Below are 13,410 nucleotides of genomic sequence, written 5' to 3'. Positions count from 1 at the left end.
TTGAATGGTACCAAACAAGCGCCCAAGTGCACCGAGCCCCCAAGACGGCCCGCTGAATAGAATTCTTCTCCTGACTTCTCCCTGGCCGAGCGACAATGACCGGGACCACTCCTTTCTAGTCGGGCCCGCACTAATGGCTAAGACAATATTTGCTGGAATGAGGGGGATTTAATTTGCATTCAGGCTGTCTCCATTTCTTTTCACAAGACTTTGGCCTGCTCAGTTCAACGGTGCCGCAGCCTCTGAAACTACACTGCTGATTTTGCTTTGATTTTTTTCTTTTTCTTGTTTTTTTTTTTTTTTTTTTACCCCCTCCACTACACACAGTCAGACCCCCGAGCCAGTTTTTTTCCCCCTCAATCCTTAGTTCCTGTAATTTAAAGTAGAAAAAGAACAGTGAGCATCTGGGCGTTTATGGAAAGGAACAGGTGTGACTTTCGACAAATTTGATTTATGCAAATGTGTTGCATTGATTTCAAGATCCTTTCTGATTATGAAGGCTCCTGATGAAATGTCACAATATACTATAATAACCTGTATGTGTTATCTGAAACAGATTTTTTCAAAGCTAATTTTGTGACTGCTTCGGCATTCCCACATATGTTTATGTGATTTTTATCCGCCACACTTTTTGCCGTGTAACAACTCCCACATAATACTTCCGATTTTATACCGTTCAAATTTCAACTTGCTTCAAAAATGTACGCCTCTGATTTCACATTACTTACAGTATTCGCACAATGTTACGTTAAATATCAAATTTTCCCCATTCATTTTTAATGGGACAAACGTCCCACTTTCCACGCCCACCTCCATACATACAATTTATCATCAGCACCACCTGCTACTGCTCAGTTGGTAAAGTGCATTGTCCAGTAACCAGGAGGTCGCGGGATCGAATCCCACCTTCCACTGTACATTGCAAATATATCCATAGCCATTATGCTAACTGACTACCATATCAAAGCAATGCATTATAAATTCACTGAAACCTAAATGCATGCTAGCATCAGATGACACTTTTCATGCACTTTAGCCATGATTTCAAAAAAGTCACGCTAGCTCAGTGGTTAGAGCAATTGCCTTCCACCACGGAGTACCTGGATTCAAACCCGCTTGGACCAACATTTTGGTACATTTGACGGTTCGATACCAAGTCACTATCAGATCAGAAAATGAATTATATTTTCACTGAAATGATTAAATGCATTTTAGCTTTCAGCATCAGATGACACTTTTCAAGATAAATACGCTTTTAGCCATGATTTTGAACAAATCAAGTTAGCTCAATGGTTAGAGTACATAGGTTCAAACCCCACTTGGACCACATTTTAGGGCTTTAGTCATTTATTTTTCAATTTACTTCATAATCACATGCATTCAAATCTTAGCATTCAGCTAATAGCATTCTGCTTTTCAGCATTCCCACGCAATTGCACTTTGTCTAGTTACTGGTACAAATTGGAATAGAATAGGCAAAAAGAACGCCTAATTCTGACTGTTGTCGTCCCTCAAAGCGCACACATCGAGCTGCACACAAAACGTGCTAATTATCAACTTTATGTTTTTTTTTCCACGCTAGAATGTTCCTGATAATTGTTAGCATAGAGATCCCCTGACTAAATAGTCGCCACATCAATTGCACTGTCAAACAACTGACTTTTATGTTTTGTTCTGCTGGCCAGCAAGAGGCTCGGTGCGACTCACCAACAAAAAGGACTACTAAGCATGGCATTGATTTGAACATTTGAAAGCCGTGGGATTTAACCGCGATCTCTCTGCCCATTTTTCAGTGGACACGTGCATTGTTTACATGCTTAATGATAGTAAAAATCTATATCGGAATGGCGGCTGTGCTTACTTTGCACACTGGGGGGTGACACAAAAATGAGCTCGGCATCAGAGCAAAAAAATAGGCATGCGGTCACTTTTATGTTCATATTTGAAGTGTATGTCATGCATCACATTACTTCCTGATTTGATTCCGCCAACACAGCAAGAAACATTTTTAAAAATGTTTCCTGTTAAACTGGCATCTAATTAACCTGACAAAAACTGTCCCCTGTGTCAAACTGAAGGCCCGACGTCCAGATCTGACCCGCCACATAATTTTCCGTGGCTCAATAAAGTAAATACAGTGTGTCAAGTTTCTGGCTATATTGATTTGTTCCTTTCAATTTGGTCTTCAACTTTCACATGTATAGCGCTTTTCCACCTATTAAGGCACTCAAAGCAGTTCACACTGGCTTCAAACACTTTGGCATGGTCACAAGAGCCAGGGATCGAACCCACAACATTTGGGAGGGAGACAACCACTCTGCCGCTGAGCCATGCCGCCCCCAATTTGGTGGAAAATCTGTGCCAAAATGGCATTTACTTTTCAATTTTGACAGCTGCTTCTTACGGAAAAGGATTAGGACCAGTGAAGAAACAAAAAAAAGTTTGGCAGGATTCTCACTTTATTCTCAGAATTCTCACTTTAAAGTCAGAATTCTGAGATTAAAGTCAGATTTCTCCCTTTAAAATCAGAATTCTCACTTTAAAGTCAGAATCCTGCCAACTTTTTTTTCTCTCCCTAATCCTTTTCCGTATATTCTCACTAAAGTACTTAGCATCAACTGAATGATAGTTGTATACTTAAATATTCACACACCGCAGTGTTCCATGACCGATTTCAAATTTGGGTTTGCTCCTAATACGTATTATAAGAAGACAAGTTGTTTAACTATAGTTCCTCATCTTCTGATTGAATTGGAAATTGACTATATTTTTCCCCAAAAAAATCCTGGCGGATGGATAGATAGATAGATAGATAGATAGATAGATAGATAGATAGATAGATAGATAGATAGATAGATAGATAGATAGATAGATAGATACCAATAGCTAGATAGATACTGATAGCTAACTAGCTAGCAGATAGATAGATAGATAGATAGATAGATAGATAGATAGATAGATAGATACTGATAGCTAGCTAGATACCAATAGCTAGATAGATACTGATAGCTAACTAGCTAGCTTGCTAGCAGATAGATAGATAGATAGATAGATAGATAGATAGATAGATAGATAGATAGATAGATAGATAGATAGATAGATAGATAAAATGGCAGGGGCAGTTGTGTAATAATTTAATATGACAAGATGTCATAAGGCTCTCTGAGGGAAACCACAGCTACATTAGCAATGAAAAATGAGTTTGACACCCTTGCTTTGAAGTAGCCCTTTACCATGTTGACAAAGACACGTTTTAAAGCTAAAACTCAGCAACCCTACTATAAAGAAGATGTTTCTTGCCCAAAAAATAAATAAATCCCCCCCACACACACACACACAGCGTTCCTTTGATTCAAATTTGTCCTTTGGGGTTGCAGCACGTCGTTGCTGCATTTTGAGCAGCAAACTGCAAAACGTTCTTGTTTTGAAGACATCTTTGAGAAGGAAAAGTCTTCTTCTGTCGAGAGGTTTGTGCCATGGGAACACGCAGGAGGGAGGTAAACAGACATTTGACAGCACCGTTCACTCACTGCAATAAAGCGGTTTGTGTTTGCGTATTCTGTTTGAGGAGTCGGAGAAGGTTTCCCGTACCAACGTTTTGCTTGAAGAGTGTTTTTTCTTTCACTCAATTTTTTAACAGATCACGTTAGGAAACCGCTTGACCTTGTGTATGACCGCTTCTTCATGAAGCTGCACATCGTCACTGCTAATATCTGTCAACCCACAAGTTTTAGAATGAATGATGCTACTTTTGATCTAAAATATTATGGTCGTTCTACACGGCCACCACTGAATGTGTATTTGAAGGTTTTCATATTTTGTAGCAGGCATAATTTGCAATGTCCATAACAGAGACATACAATGCTCTCAAAAATGTAGGAATGTGTATATAAAGGGCTTTCAGGCAAAAATTCTGGATGAACCCATAACTTTTATAGATGAGCTTGATTTGACCTTCTCTAAACTTTTGTCAGGGAGCACCTGTGCTCAACAAAAAAAAACAATTCTGTGTCCTCTTTTTCTTTAATTTGGCTTCTGTTGTCACCAAATTTCCTTCCACTTGGTGTCACTTCAGAATTACTTTTGATTTATTTATTTTTTAACTGCCCAGGGCATAAGCACAGCTAAATAAAAAAAAAAAAAGTGGGGGCCACACTATCATTAAATTTTGATGTCAAGTGAGGGCCATAAAATATCATCTTGCGGGCCACAAATGGCCCCCGGGCCGCTGGTTTGAGTCCCCTGCTTTAAACTGTAAAACATGTGGGCTTGTGTGGTGGAGTGTAAAAGGTGGACCCAAATACTGGGGAGCAGATGTAAGATGCAAAAAGTATTTCTGAACCAATATAAAGGCAAAAAGGTTCATGGAAAAAAAAAAAAAAAATCAAAGACTCATCATAACAGGAAATAAAACATGACTAAGGCTAATATTGCATGTCACAGCAACAACAGTGACCCAATACAAAATGAAAAAAAAACAGGGAGCTTACTGACGAGACAACGACACCCACCTGGACAAGACGAGCGCCTGGAGGAAGCTGATTGGTTGACACAAGGAAATGGTTGAAACGAAAACCTAACAAGTTGAGAAGACATAAAAAGGGGATACAATCAAGTCAAGTTTCCGTCCAACTGTTTCAAATTTGTTAAGTGAATTTACTAAAAATGATAGAAAGACAATAACAATGTTGCGTTTCAAACTGTAATGTTAGCTAACGCTGTTAGCATACACAAGAAAAAGAAGACTGGCTAACTGTTAGGGTAACAGTTAGCCAGTCTTCTATTTCTTCTTCTTTGTATTTTGCGTTCATATGGATACCTTGTGGAACTATTTAGCCTCTCACAGGTCAGAATTGGTACTACTACAAACATCATTAATGGTCATCTTGTGTATACCACACACATACATCCAGAGGTGGCAAATCCAGGTCCAGAAAGTAAAAACCCTGCCACAGTTTGGCTTCAGCCCCAAGTGCTAGAGCTAGCTAGCTCCCTAGCTAGCTCCCCGGGTGCTAGCTAGCTAGCACGAGGGGCTAAAGCCAAACTGTGGCAGGGTTGTTACTTTCTGGACCTGGATTTGCCATCTCTGATCCCAATGTGTAGAGTTGCTAACATTTGAAAATGTGTTTAAGATATTAAACCTCGGTATGACTATCTGCGCAAGCTAGGAGACCTTAATTTGGCGTTATTGCCACAAACACAGGTGACCTTGGAAAATATGAAGGGAATAATCTTGCAGAAACAAAAGTTGAACAGAGTTGGTGAAGTAGTAGTGATCGAGGCCAAAGTTCTGAAATGTGCAGTGTGTATTGGGCTTGTACAGGGTCAGGTGGGGGTTCGTGTAGGCAACCTCAATCATAATGAATGCAGCGCTCAATTTTTGCCCAGCGACGCTTTCAGACTAAGGGGGACAAAATCCGCCATCTTTTTTTTTTTTTTTCTCGCCCGCGGCCATATTGACTCCAGCTAGGCTGTTGGGTCTGATATGACTCCAGGCTATGTGTGAGCCAGTCCTGCCTGCCGTGTTTCTCTGTGGCCAGGTGGGTTGCGGCGGAGGGGTGCTGCGGTGGTGGGTACTTTGAGAGTGTGTGCAGTTTTCCACAGGGCAAATACTCGTGCTCCCATCCAGCAAATTAACAAGATGAAGTTCCAGTGATAACGATTGTGACAGCTTGTCTATCTGCTCAAGTGAGATGGAGCCGTTTGTGTTTATACAGCATGAATCCCAATGAATAGCACACTTCCAATCTATTTTAATAAATTCCTAAAAATTGTCAAGATGTTTTTCTTTTTTATGACATGTCAAGTTTGCTTCACTAAGCCCATACAAGAAGTGTTTAATTTTCAAGTCACATTCCAATCTCCTATATGATTATACGGGGGTTTGCCACAGGTGAAATATTCCTTCCAGAACTATACTTAGACAAGACAGATGTCCACCCACCAAATTCACTTTGTTACAACAGCAATTTAGATTCATACCATTTTTCAGTTTCCGTCATTTAACGTTTGATTTATGATGAGCATTTTACACAAGATCTGCATTTCGTGTGAATGGACCTAGACTCTTCATATGTTTACACTAGGGGTGTCAAAATTAGTGCGTTAATTTTGAGTTAATTTAAAGTTCCTTTTAACGCCATTTTAAAAAAAAAACACACGATTAATGACCGCCTCTTACTTGAAAAGCCTGTACAGGGGGAATTCCAGTCTCAACGCAGCAGACATGTCCACGTCAAAATTTTGCAGTAATACATTTAATAATAATGCATATATTTATGGAGACAGGGGTCAAGTTGTATTTTACAGTTTAAAACATTTAAAAGATACTCCATGTTAAAGATTAGATCTTAATATGAAAAGAAAAATGCACTGAGCTATCATCGTCTTACAAATGTAATTATGCCATCTAGTGGCAGAAAAATGACCTCAACACAAATCAATATAACACTTGTTTTTTTTACAGTACAGTACGTTTTAATTTAACTAAATGTTCTAAATTATTACGAAATTACTGTATCAATGACTAAAAGATGCAGCCATATTTCTATTAGTTTAGCTTTATTTTCACTTTTATGTCAACAAGAGTATGAACACTTAGGGAAAAAATATGTTATTGTATATTTAGAACAGGTAAAAATTTGTGAATAATCATGAGTTAACTATTGAAGAAATGCAATTAACTACGATTAAAATATTTAATCGCCGGACACCCCCTAGTTTACATGTTTACATTTATTAAAACACTTTCATGTTTTAAATGCCTGTTGTTACTCTCTTCCACACAGTTTTCTAAAAACAGGAGAAAAAACTGCTTGCTTCAGTGTTTATTTCCTCTCATATTAAGTTTAAACTGACATACAAAACAAAAGAGAAGTAAACATTGCATATTCAAACACCAGTTCTACCAAACTGGAGAAGTTCATCTAATAAAAGTTCATCAGCTTAAAGCTAACATAAAATGTAAACACATGAAAATATGTTTTTGTTACCTAACAGAAAAAATGCTACTTTAGCACACAGAGCAACAACATATGCACTCGAAATGAGAACTATAGAAAATCGCCATTAATGTCATGCAATTTTAAGGAAAACATGCTATATCGGGATATATCGGGCTTTTGGGTATTCTGCTACTTGGAGGAACTCGACTCAGGTAGCAATTAAGCGGATGTCTGGGAGCAAGAATCAACAAGAGCTAAAGAAAGCAGGAACAACGCGGAGATGCTAAGATACACTTAAAGGAATGTTATATTTGCCTTCCTGGGATTGAATATTTAACAAACGCCTGGTTAAAATATAACAATGTTCAGGCATTGGCATCCTTATAAATATTTAACCAAGTGACATGTGTATTCACTGGTGTGCGAGCTGGGAAATTGCAGGAAAATATGAGGTAGGATTGCTGACCGTAAGTGTGACAGTGTGTTTTCGTACCCGTTTATGTTCTGACTAAAGGAAAAGTGCTTCAAGTTGACATGAATAAATGACCTCTCATTTATGGCAGATACCGAAACCAGGTACTGCGCCTTGTTTTTAAATTTTAACCAAGGTTCTGAAGAAAATATAGTAAAAATTTTTTTTTTATTCTGTTCATTAATTGATTGCATTTTTTCAATTAACATAAAATGCATGTTAGCTTGGGCAGGATATGCTAACCAAATAAACACCAGGCACTAAATATAAATTTAAAATATTCTGTACCTCAAAATGTGTCGGTAACCGAGTTTGACTCTTTTTATTTTTTTCTTATATGTTTTCTCTGAGGGGGGAATCCAGCTCACACCGAACTGCAAAAGTGACTGAAAACGCTGAAGTGTGCATGCCAGGCCAGGAGGTCACCACCCTTTTAACCCTTTACTGTCTCTTTCCCCTGTCACCATAGTGCTTTAGGATGCATTCATACAACAACACCTTCATAAAAAAATGTGTCTTTACGCAATGTTGGCCTGCAAAAAAAAAAAACAGATTTTCTTCATGGACCTAAAAATAACTTTTAACTAACCCGTCAATGTATATCGTATGTGAAAAGTTAATACGAAAATATCTATAAAATACATAATTTATACGTGTATGATTTTCTATTTTATTTTAACCCCAAATGGAAAAAAAAATAACAATGCATTTCTGGAGAATTTCGCAGGCTGCTGCTACATACTTTGTCGAGTGTGTCTTCGGCTTGATATGTGAATTGTGCCAGCTAATCTTCTCACACTTGGCAACGGCATTAACAAGACAATAGGTCACCTCTGCAGTCAAACTAACACCTGCTAATCATATATTTGCAAAGAGCACACAACAGAAGTTATCTCAAGGCAACTTAGAGACTAACGGAACCCCGGACGTGTGTTCAACAGAGGCAACAAAAGGTACGGAAATACTCCCTATAAGGTATGCACTGCGTGACGGAATGGACCATGGTGAAAATTGTGAAAATCCTCAAGTATGTGAATCATTGTGGGAATGCTAAACAGCATTCCTTATGTTGTTTCTAACCTTTATTATTTCAGGTACTTGTTATTCTCTACACCTTTTGGCCGTGTAACAACTCCCACATAATAACAACTCCCACATTTCAAATTTGCTTCAAAAATTCACGCCTCTCGGGGTATATATCGTCTGATTCCACATTACTTACAATATTGGCACGATTTAATGTTAAATATATAAACTTTTCCCCATTCATTTTCAATGGGACTGACATTGAAATTTCGCATTTCTTAGCTAGATAAGGCTTGACATGTACTCGACGATAGCTAAATTGAAATATACTTTAAAATATGCACAATTGCTACATCTTTGTTTTGGTTTTAACCTATATATAAAATATTTTAGGTCCCAGTAATCAGCAAGACATCCTTCCGCACACACACACGCACGCACGCACATACCCACCCACATACAAAAAAAAAAAAAAGAGAGCAATGATGATGACATGTCAAATCGGTAAAAAACGAATAAACAATACTAAGCTCTCCAGAAAAAAAAAAAAAAAAAAAAGAGACATCCTTCAATACAATATCACAACTGTAGTGCTGCGGACCTTTGACCTGTAAACAGGAGGCGAGAGTTGGAATCCCCCCTTAGACTTGATGTACCTCAAGTTTTTTATTACAATTAATAATTTGTAATTTTCACATAATTTATCTTTCAATTTACTTCATAATCATTCCACATGCATTCAAATATTAGCATTCAGCATTCCCACGCAATTTCTCAAGAAATTGCACTTAGTCTAGTTAAAGTTAAGTATTGTTGTTAGGATTTGTGCACCACATCTACATTACCGCCACCTACAGGACTGGAGGAATACAGCTGGTCCCTGGACAGAGACATTCCGTTTTCAAAACTATGCCTATAAACTATTTGTGTTTATTATATGTTACAGCTTTCTCGCCATTGTGTCCTCAATTTAACTTCGTCCATAATGCAGCTGCCTAATGGACTGTTGGAGGTTGGAGGTTATGAGAACCCGCATTGTGGTAAGAGCCTGGAACCGTGAACAAATAGGAGGACGTTCACGACAGGTGAGATCTGATACCAAGCCCATTCATTCTAAATGGCCATGAGATACAAGAGTACAAACGCATGGAAACATGATGATTTCTGACCCCCCAATGTCACATCCCGAAAAGATCTTTGTGATATGTGCTCTGTGGTGAGCTAAGCCACTCCTTTGTTGTTGTGTTTTATGTTTTGGCTTCCAAAAAAGGAAGCTATTTCCACTCATGTCATGTTATACACCCAAGACAGGCGAGAGAATAAATTACAGTTTAAATGTAGCTAATATCTTCATTGAGTAAAGCAAAAACTACATCCTCTGTCATTTTTTTTTTCTCCGACTAGAGCTTTGCAGCATCTGGATTCCTGCCTTTATGTCAGATTAGAAAATGAGTAGTTCATGAATATCCAGCTAGTTAGCCTCATTCCGCAAAATTGGTCCCTGTGTAGTTTTAAGCCCGTTCAGTGAATGTAAATAGAGTAAATACAGACAGACCTTGCAGCTGCTAATGTACTTAGTGTTAGCGGTAAACAAAATGAGATTACTGTGGAGGGAAGGCAAACTCCGAATTTGATTTACTCAGCTTAGCGTAAACAGCTTGTCAAACTGCTGCTGTGCCGCAGTGAAATGTGTATTTGACTAACAAGCAGTCTAAGTGTTTTGGTGCTATTCATAAAGTGGATGAGGGAATTGTCACAGAAATTGGATGTGGGATGTGTGTAGACATCTTTCCCAAAGTTTTTTTTTTTTTTTAGCTTCCTTCACTGCTGTATGCTCAATTGTAGAGAATAATAGGGAGTAAATATGTATAATCATCGCATTTAAAAACGACCCAAATCTAATTAGGGTGTGTAAATGGGTGAATTAAAGTCATTAATTGTGGACAGTTTGTAGGTTGTCACTTTTTGAAGTTGACGTTAACTGGGGCGCTGCCACATCAAATATGGCGGACACACTCACGTACTCTATGTACGTATGTATCAATGTCCGCGCGATCGCTAGTTTTAACAAATTTAGTTTTCATGGTGCCTCATCTCTTACTTTACAATCTTCTCAATTAAACGCAGAACTGACATTAAATATTTGACCAGCTAATGGTGGGCTAAACTGTTAAGCTAACCTAGCTAGCTAAGGTTCAGAGAGCCATTTTACATGCGTCGGAACTGATGAAAGGAAATGTTGTGTCTCTTATTTTGGAGTTTAAAACCTAGCATGTTAGCTATTATTATCCTTGAATCGGAAAAATAAACATCTCCACACCATTTTTCTCTCCAAAATTGAATGCTAGCAACATGCCGCTTTGATGGCATGATATGGAAACGTCGGTTCGGTTAAGTTTACCCAAACCATCCCACTCCTAGTTACGCTACTAAACTGTATTTATATGTTCAAAATCACTTTTTTTTACTGGTCCCAAACCAGTGTTCGTATGGCTACATAAACCGTGACGTTAGCTTACCTGTCTTTGGGTTTTGCCGTGTTAATTTTGCCAACGTCATCGACAAGATAATCCATTAATTCAAATGAATGATCCTCGAGTCGCTTAAATACCAAGTCGTTTCCAAGTTTTTGGAGAGCAAGTCGCAACTCCTAAAATTAGCAACTTGAGCCTGTCTCAAGTCAAGTCGTATGACTCAAATCGCCCATCTCTGACATTTAACCCTGGAGAACGCAAGAACCCTTTTCTTCTTTGGAAAATTATGAATTATACATTAAATGATTGCTATAAATTCACTGAACACCAAAATATATGTTTTTTCAATTTTAACCCTTGTTTTTTGAACTAGCTCAGAGTTGCTAATTTATCAAAATATATATATAAAACATACTCTTAGGCATTCTGCAGCATGATATGAAATAGATTTAAAAATTTTAATTAAAATTTACCATCTGATGGTTTGTTGAGAAGATGGTTTTGTTTGGATTGATTTCCAGCTCAACAAAACAGCATGTTGCCAGCCATCTTGTCACCACCACTCTGGCTCATGTAAGTGCAATATTCATCCACTAGATGGCCCCATGCAGGGGTCAGAAGTGGCACTCTGGACTTTTGAAGTTAAATTTGTAAAAAAAAAGTAAAAAAAAAAGGTCTTTGTTATTTGAGTAGCAGAATTTATAGGGACCAAATTTGACCCCGTGGGTTCTCCAGGGTTAAAACGGTCTAAATAGAAGTTAATGCCGTGAAACAGTACATACACCAAAGTGATTCAGATTGAATGCCATAGTTTAATTGTCTTTCTTCGCATGTAAACAAACTAAGTATTTATTTGTCCTCACTTCTTTTCAACATGAACATAATCCACACTATAATCCAGAGGTGGCAACCAGGAAGATAATGAGTGGAAGGCACAACTCCTTGGTGGAATCAAATTTGGTTGAATGAGAAGGGACCAGTCTCGGTGCTCTTTCTATGAAGATAAATAGGATTTTTCCAATTTGGAATTTATATGCTCTCTCCCCGTTTTTTTTTTTTTTTGTCTAGTTCCGATGACTACAGCAGTCATATTATTTCTCTCTCTTGCTGTATGGGAAAAGGATTTCAACGTCTCCCTCTCATAAAAGACAGGCTAATTGCATGTCATTGATTCAATGCTTAATTAGAATGGCCAGGAGAGGTCATTTATTCACTCTGCCGAGGCTGGTTGATGATGAGATTAAGGATGAACGATAAGACTGCAGAAAGATATTGTAGGTGGTAGAAAAGTGGGCCAGAGCATAGATAATTTGGTATATTCTATTCTTTAGTTCTTTCACCCTTCCCAGATGGTTAAAAATGCCGTCCAACTCCTGAGCCGATAATTTGAAGTATGGACAGAAGAGGGGAAGTCGTTTAAATTACAATTGACTGCTCCTAAAGGAGCCAGACAGGATGTTCCGAAGACGAATTTCCACCAACCGATACAGTCGGGTTTGGCACAGTGTTTTAACATGGATAATGATCATAACATATAATAAGTTGTTTCTCCGCATTCCATTCCTGTTTTCACACTGGAGTCATGAGTCTCACTCAACCAATAACGGGCAGCAATGTGTTTAGCCCCACTCCATTACTACCATACTTCTGATTAGATTTAGATTTTGGTCAGTTACCCAATGGAAACACATAACAAATGGCGCACCAAACAGACCCAAATATTAATCTATAACTAGATAAAGTTGCAATTTCTGCAGATATTGCATGGGAATGCTGAAAAACTGAATGCTATTAGTTGAATGCTAAGATTTGAATGCATGTGATTATGAAGTCAATTGAAAGAAAAATTATGTGAAAATTACAAATTTTTACTAATAGTTAAATAACTGCAATCTGTCTAAGGTGGAATTTAATCATTTCAGAGAAATTATAATCCATTTCCTGATATCATATTCAGTTAGTATTGAACCATCGAATGTACTAAAATGTGGTCCAAGTAGGGTTTGAACCCAGGTTCTCCGTGGTGGGAAGCAATTACTCTAAGCACTGACCTAACTTGACTTGACATACAGGAAAAATGCCTGAAAAGTTGACTCTGTTATGAACGTTTTGTTCAACAGTGGTATTTTACAGGAAAAATCACATTCATCAATGATTTTTTTTTAACTATTAGAACAGTATTTGAATCAAAATATACTTTGTATTTGATTATTTTACATTAACTCCAAGATCTGTTGCAAGCTTTGTAGAAAATACTAGAAAAAAATGCAATTAATCGCGATTAATTAGTACTAAAAATGTAATCACTTTGCAGCACTACTTTTTTTCTCAAACCTTTGATTAAGGTTTTTTTAAAGCATTTTTTAGCTTTTTTTTTAGTATTTTTTTTATTTTTATTTTACATTAACTCCAAGATCTGTTGCAAGCTTTGTAGAAAATACTAGAAAAAATGTGATTAATCGCGATTAATTAGTACTAAAAATGTAATCACTCT

At 37.6% G+C, this 13,410-nt stretch overlaps 1 protein-coding gene across 6 annotated transcripts in view; it reads right to left on the bottom strand.

Moving 5' to 3' along the window:
* Positions 1–13,410, bottom strand: part of LOC144040590 (uncharacterized) — a 316,049-nt gene that overhangs the window by 285,446 nt on the left and 17,193 nt on the right. For 5 of the 6 annotated variants that reach the window (XR_013289773.1, XM_077554907.1, XM_077554908.1 and 2 more), the window contains one exon: positions 4,512–4,576. Coding sequence is in view for 4 of the 6 variants with exons in the window: in XM_077554907.1 (XP_077411033.1) it covers positions 4,512–4,576 (65 nt within the window). In the remaining 2 variants the exon portion in view is untranslated. Of the gene's footprint in view, positions 1–3,323; positions 3,714–4,511; positions 4,577–13,410 lie in introns of those variants that run through there. The other variant, XR_013289772.1, reaches the window with a different exon arrangement.

Source organism: Vanacampus margaritifer, chromosome 20 (genome assembly GCF_051991255.1).
Source record: "Vanacampus margaritifer isolate UIUO_Vmar chromosome 20, RoL_Vmar_1.0, whole genome shotgun sequence".
Taxonomy (NCBI): domain Eukaryota; kingdom Metazoa; phylum Chordata; class Actinopteri; order Syngnathiformes; family Syngnathidae; genus Vanacampus; species Vanacampus margaritifer.
The sequence above is the reverse complement of the archived record's forward strand: the minus strand, read 5'-3'. Positions and strand labels throughout refer to the sequence as shown.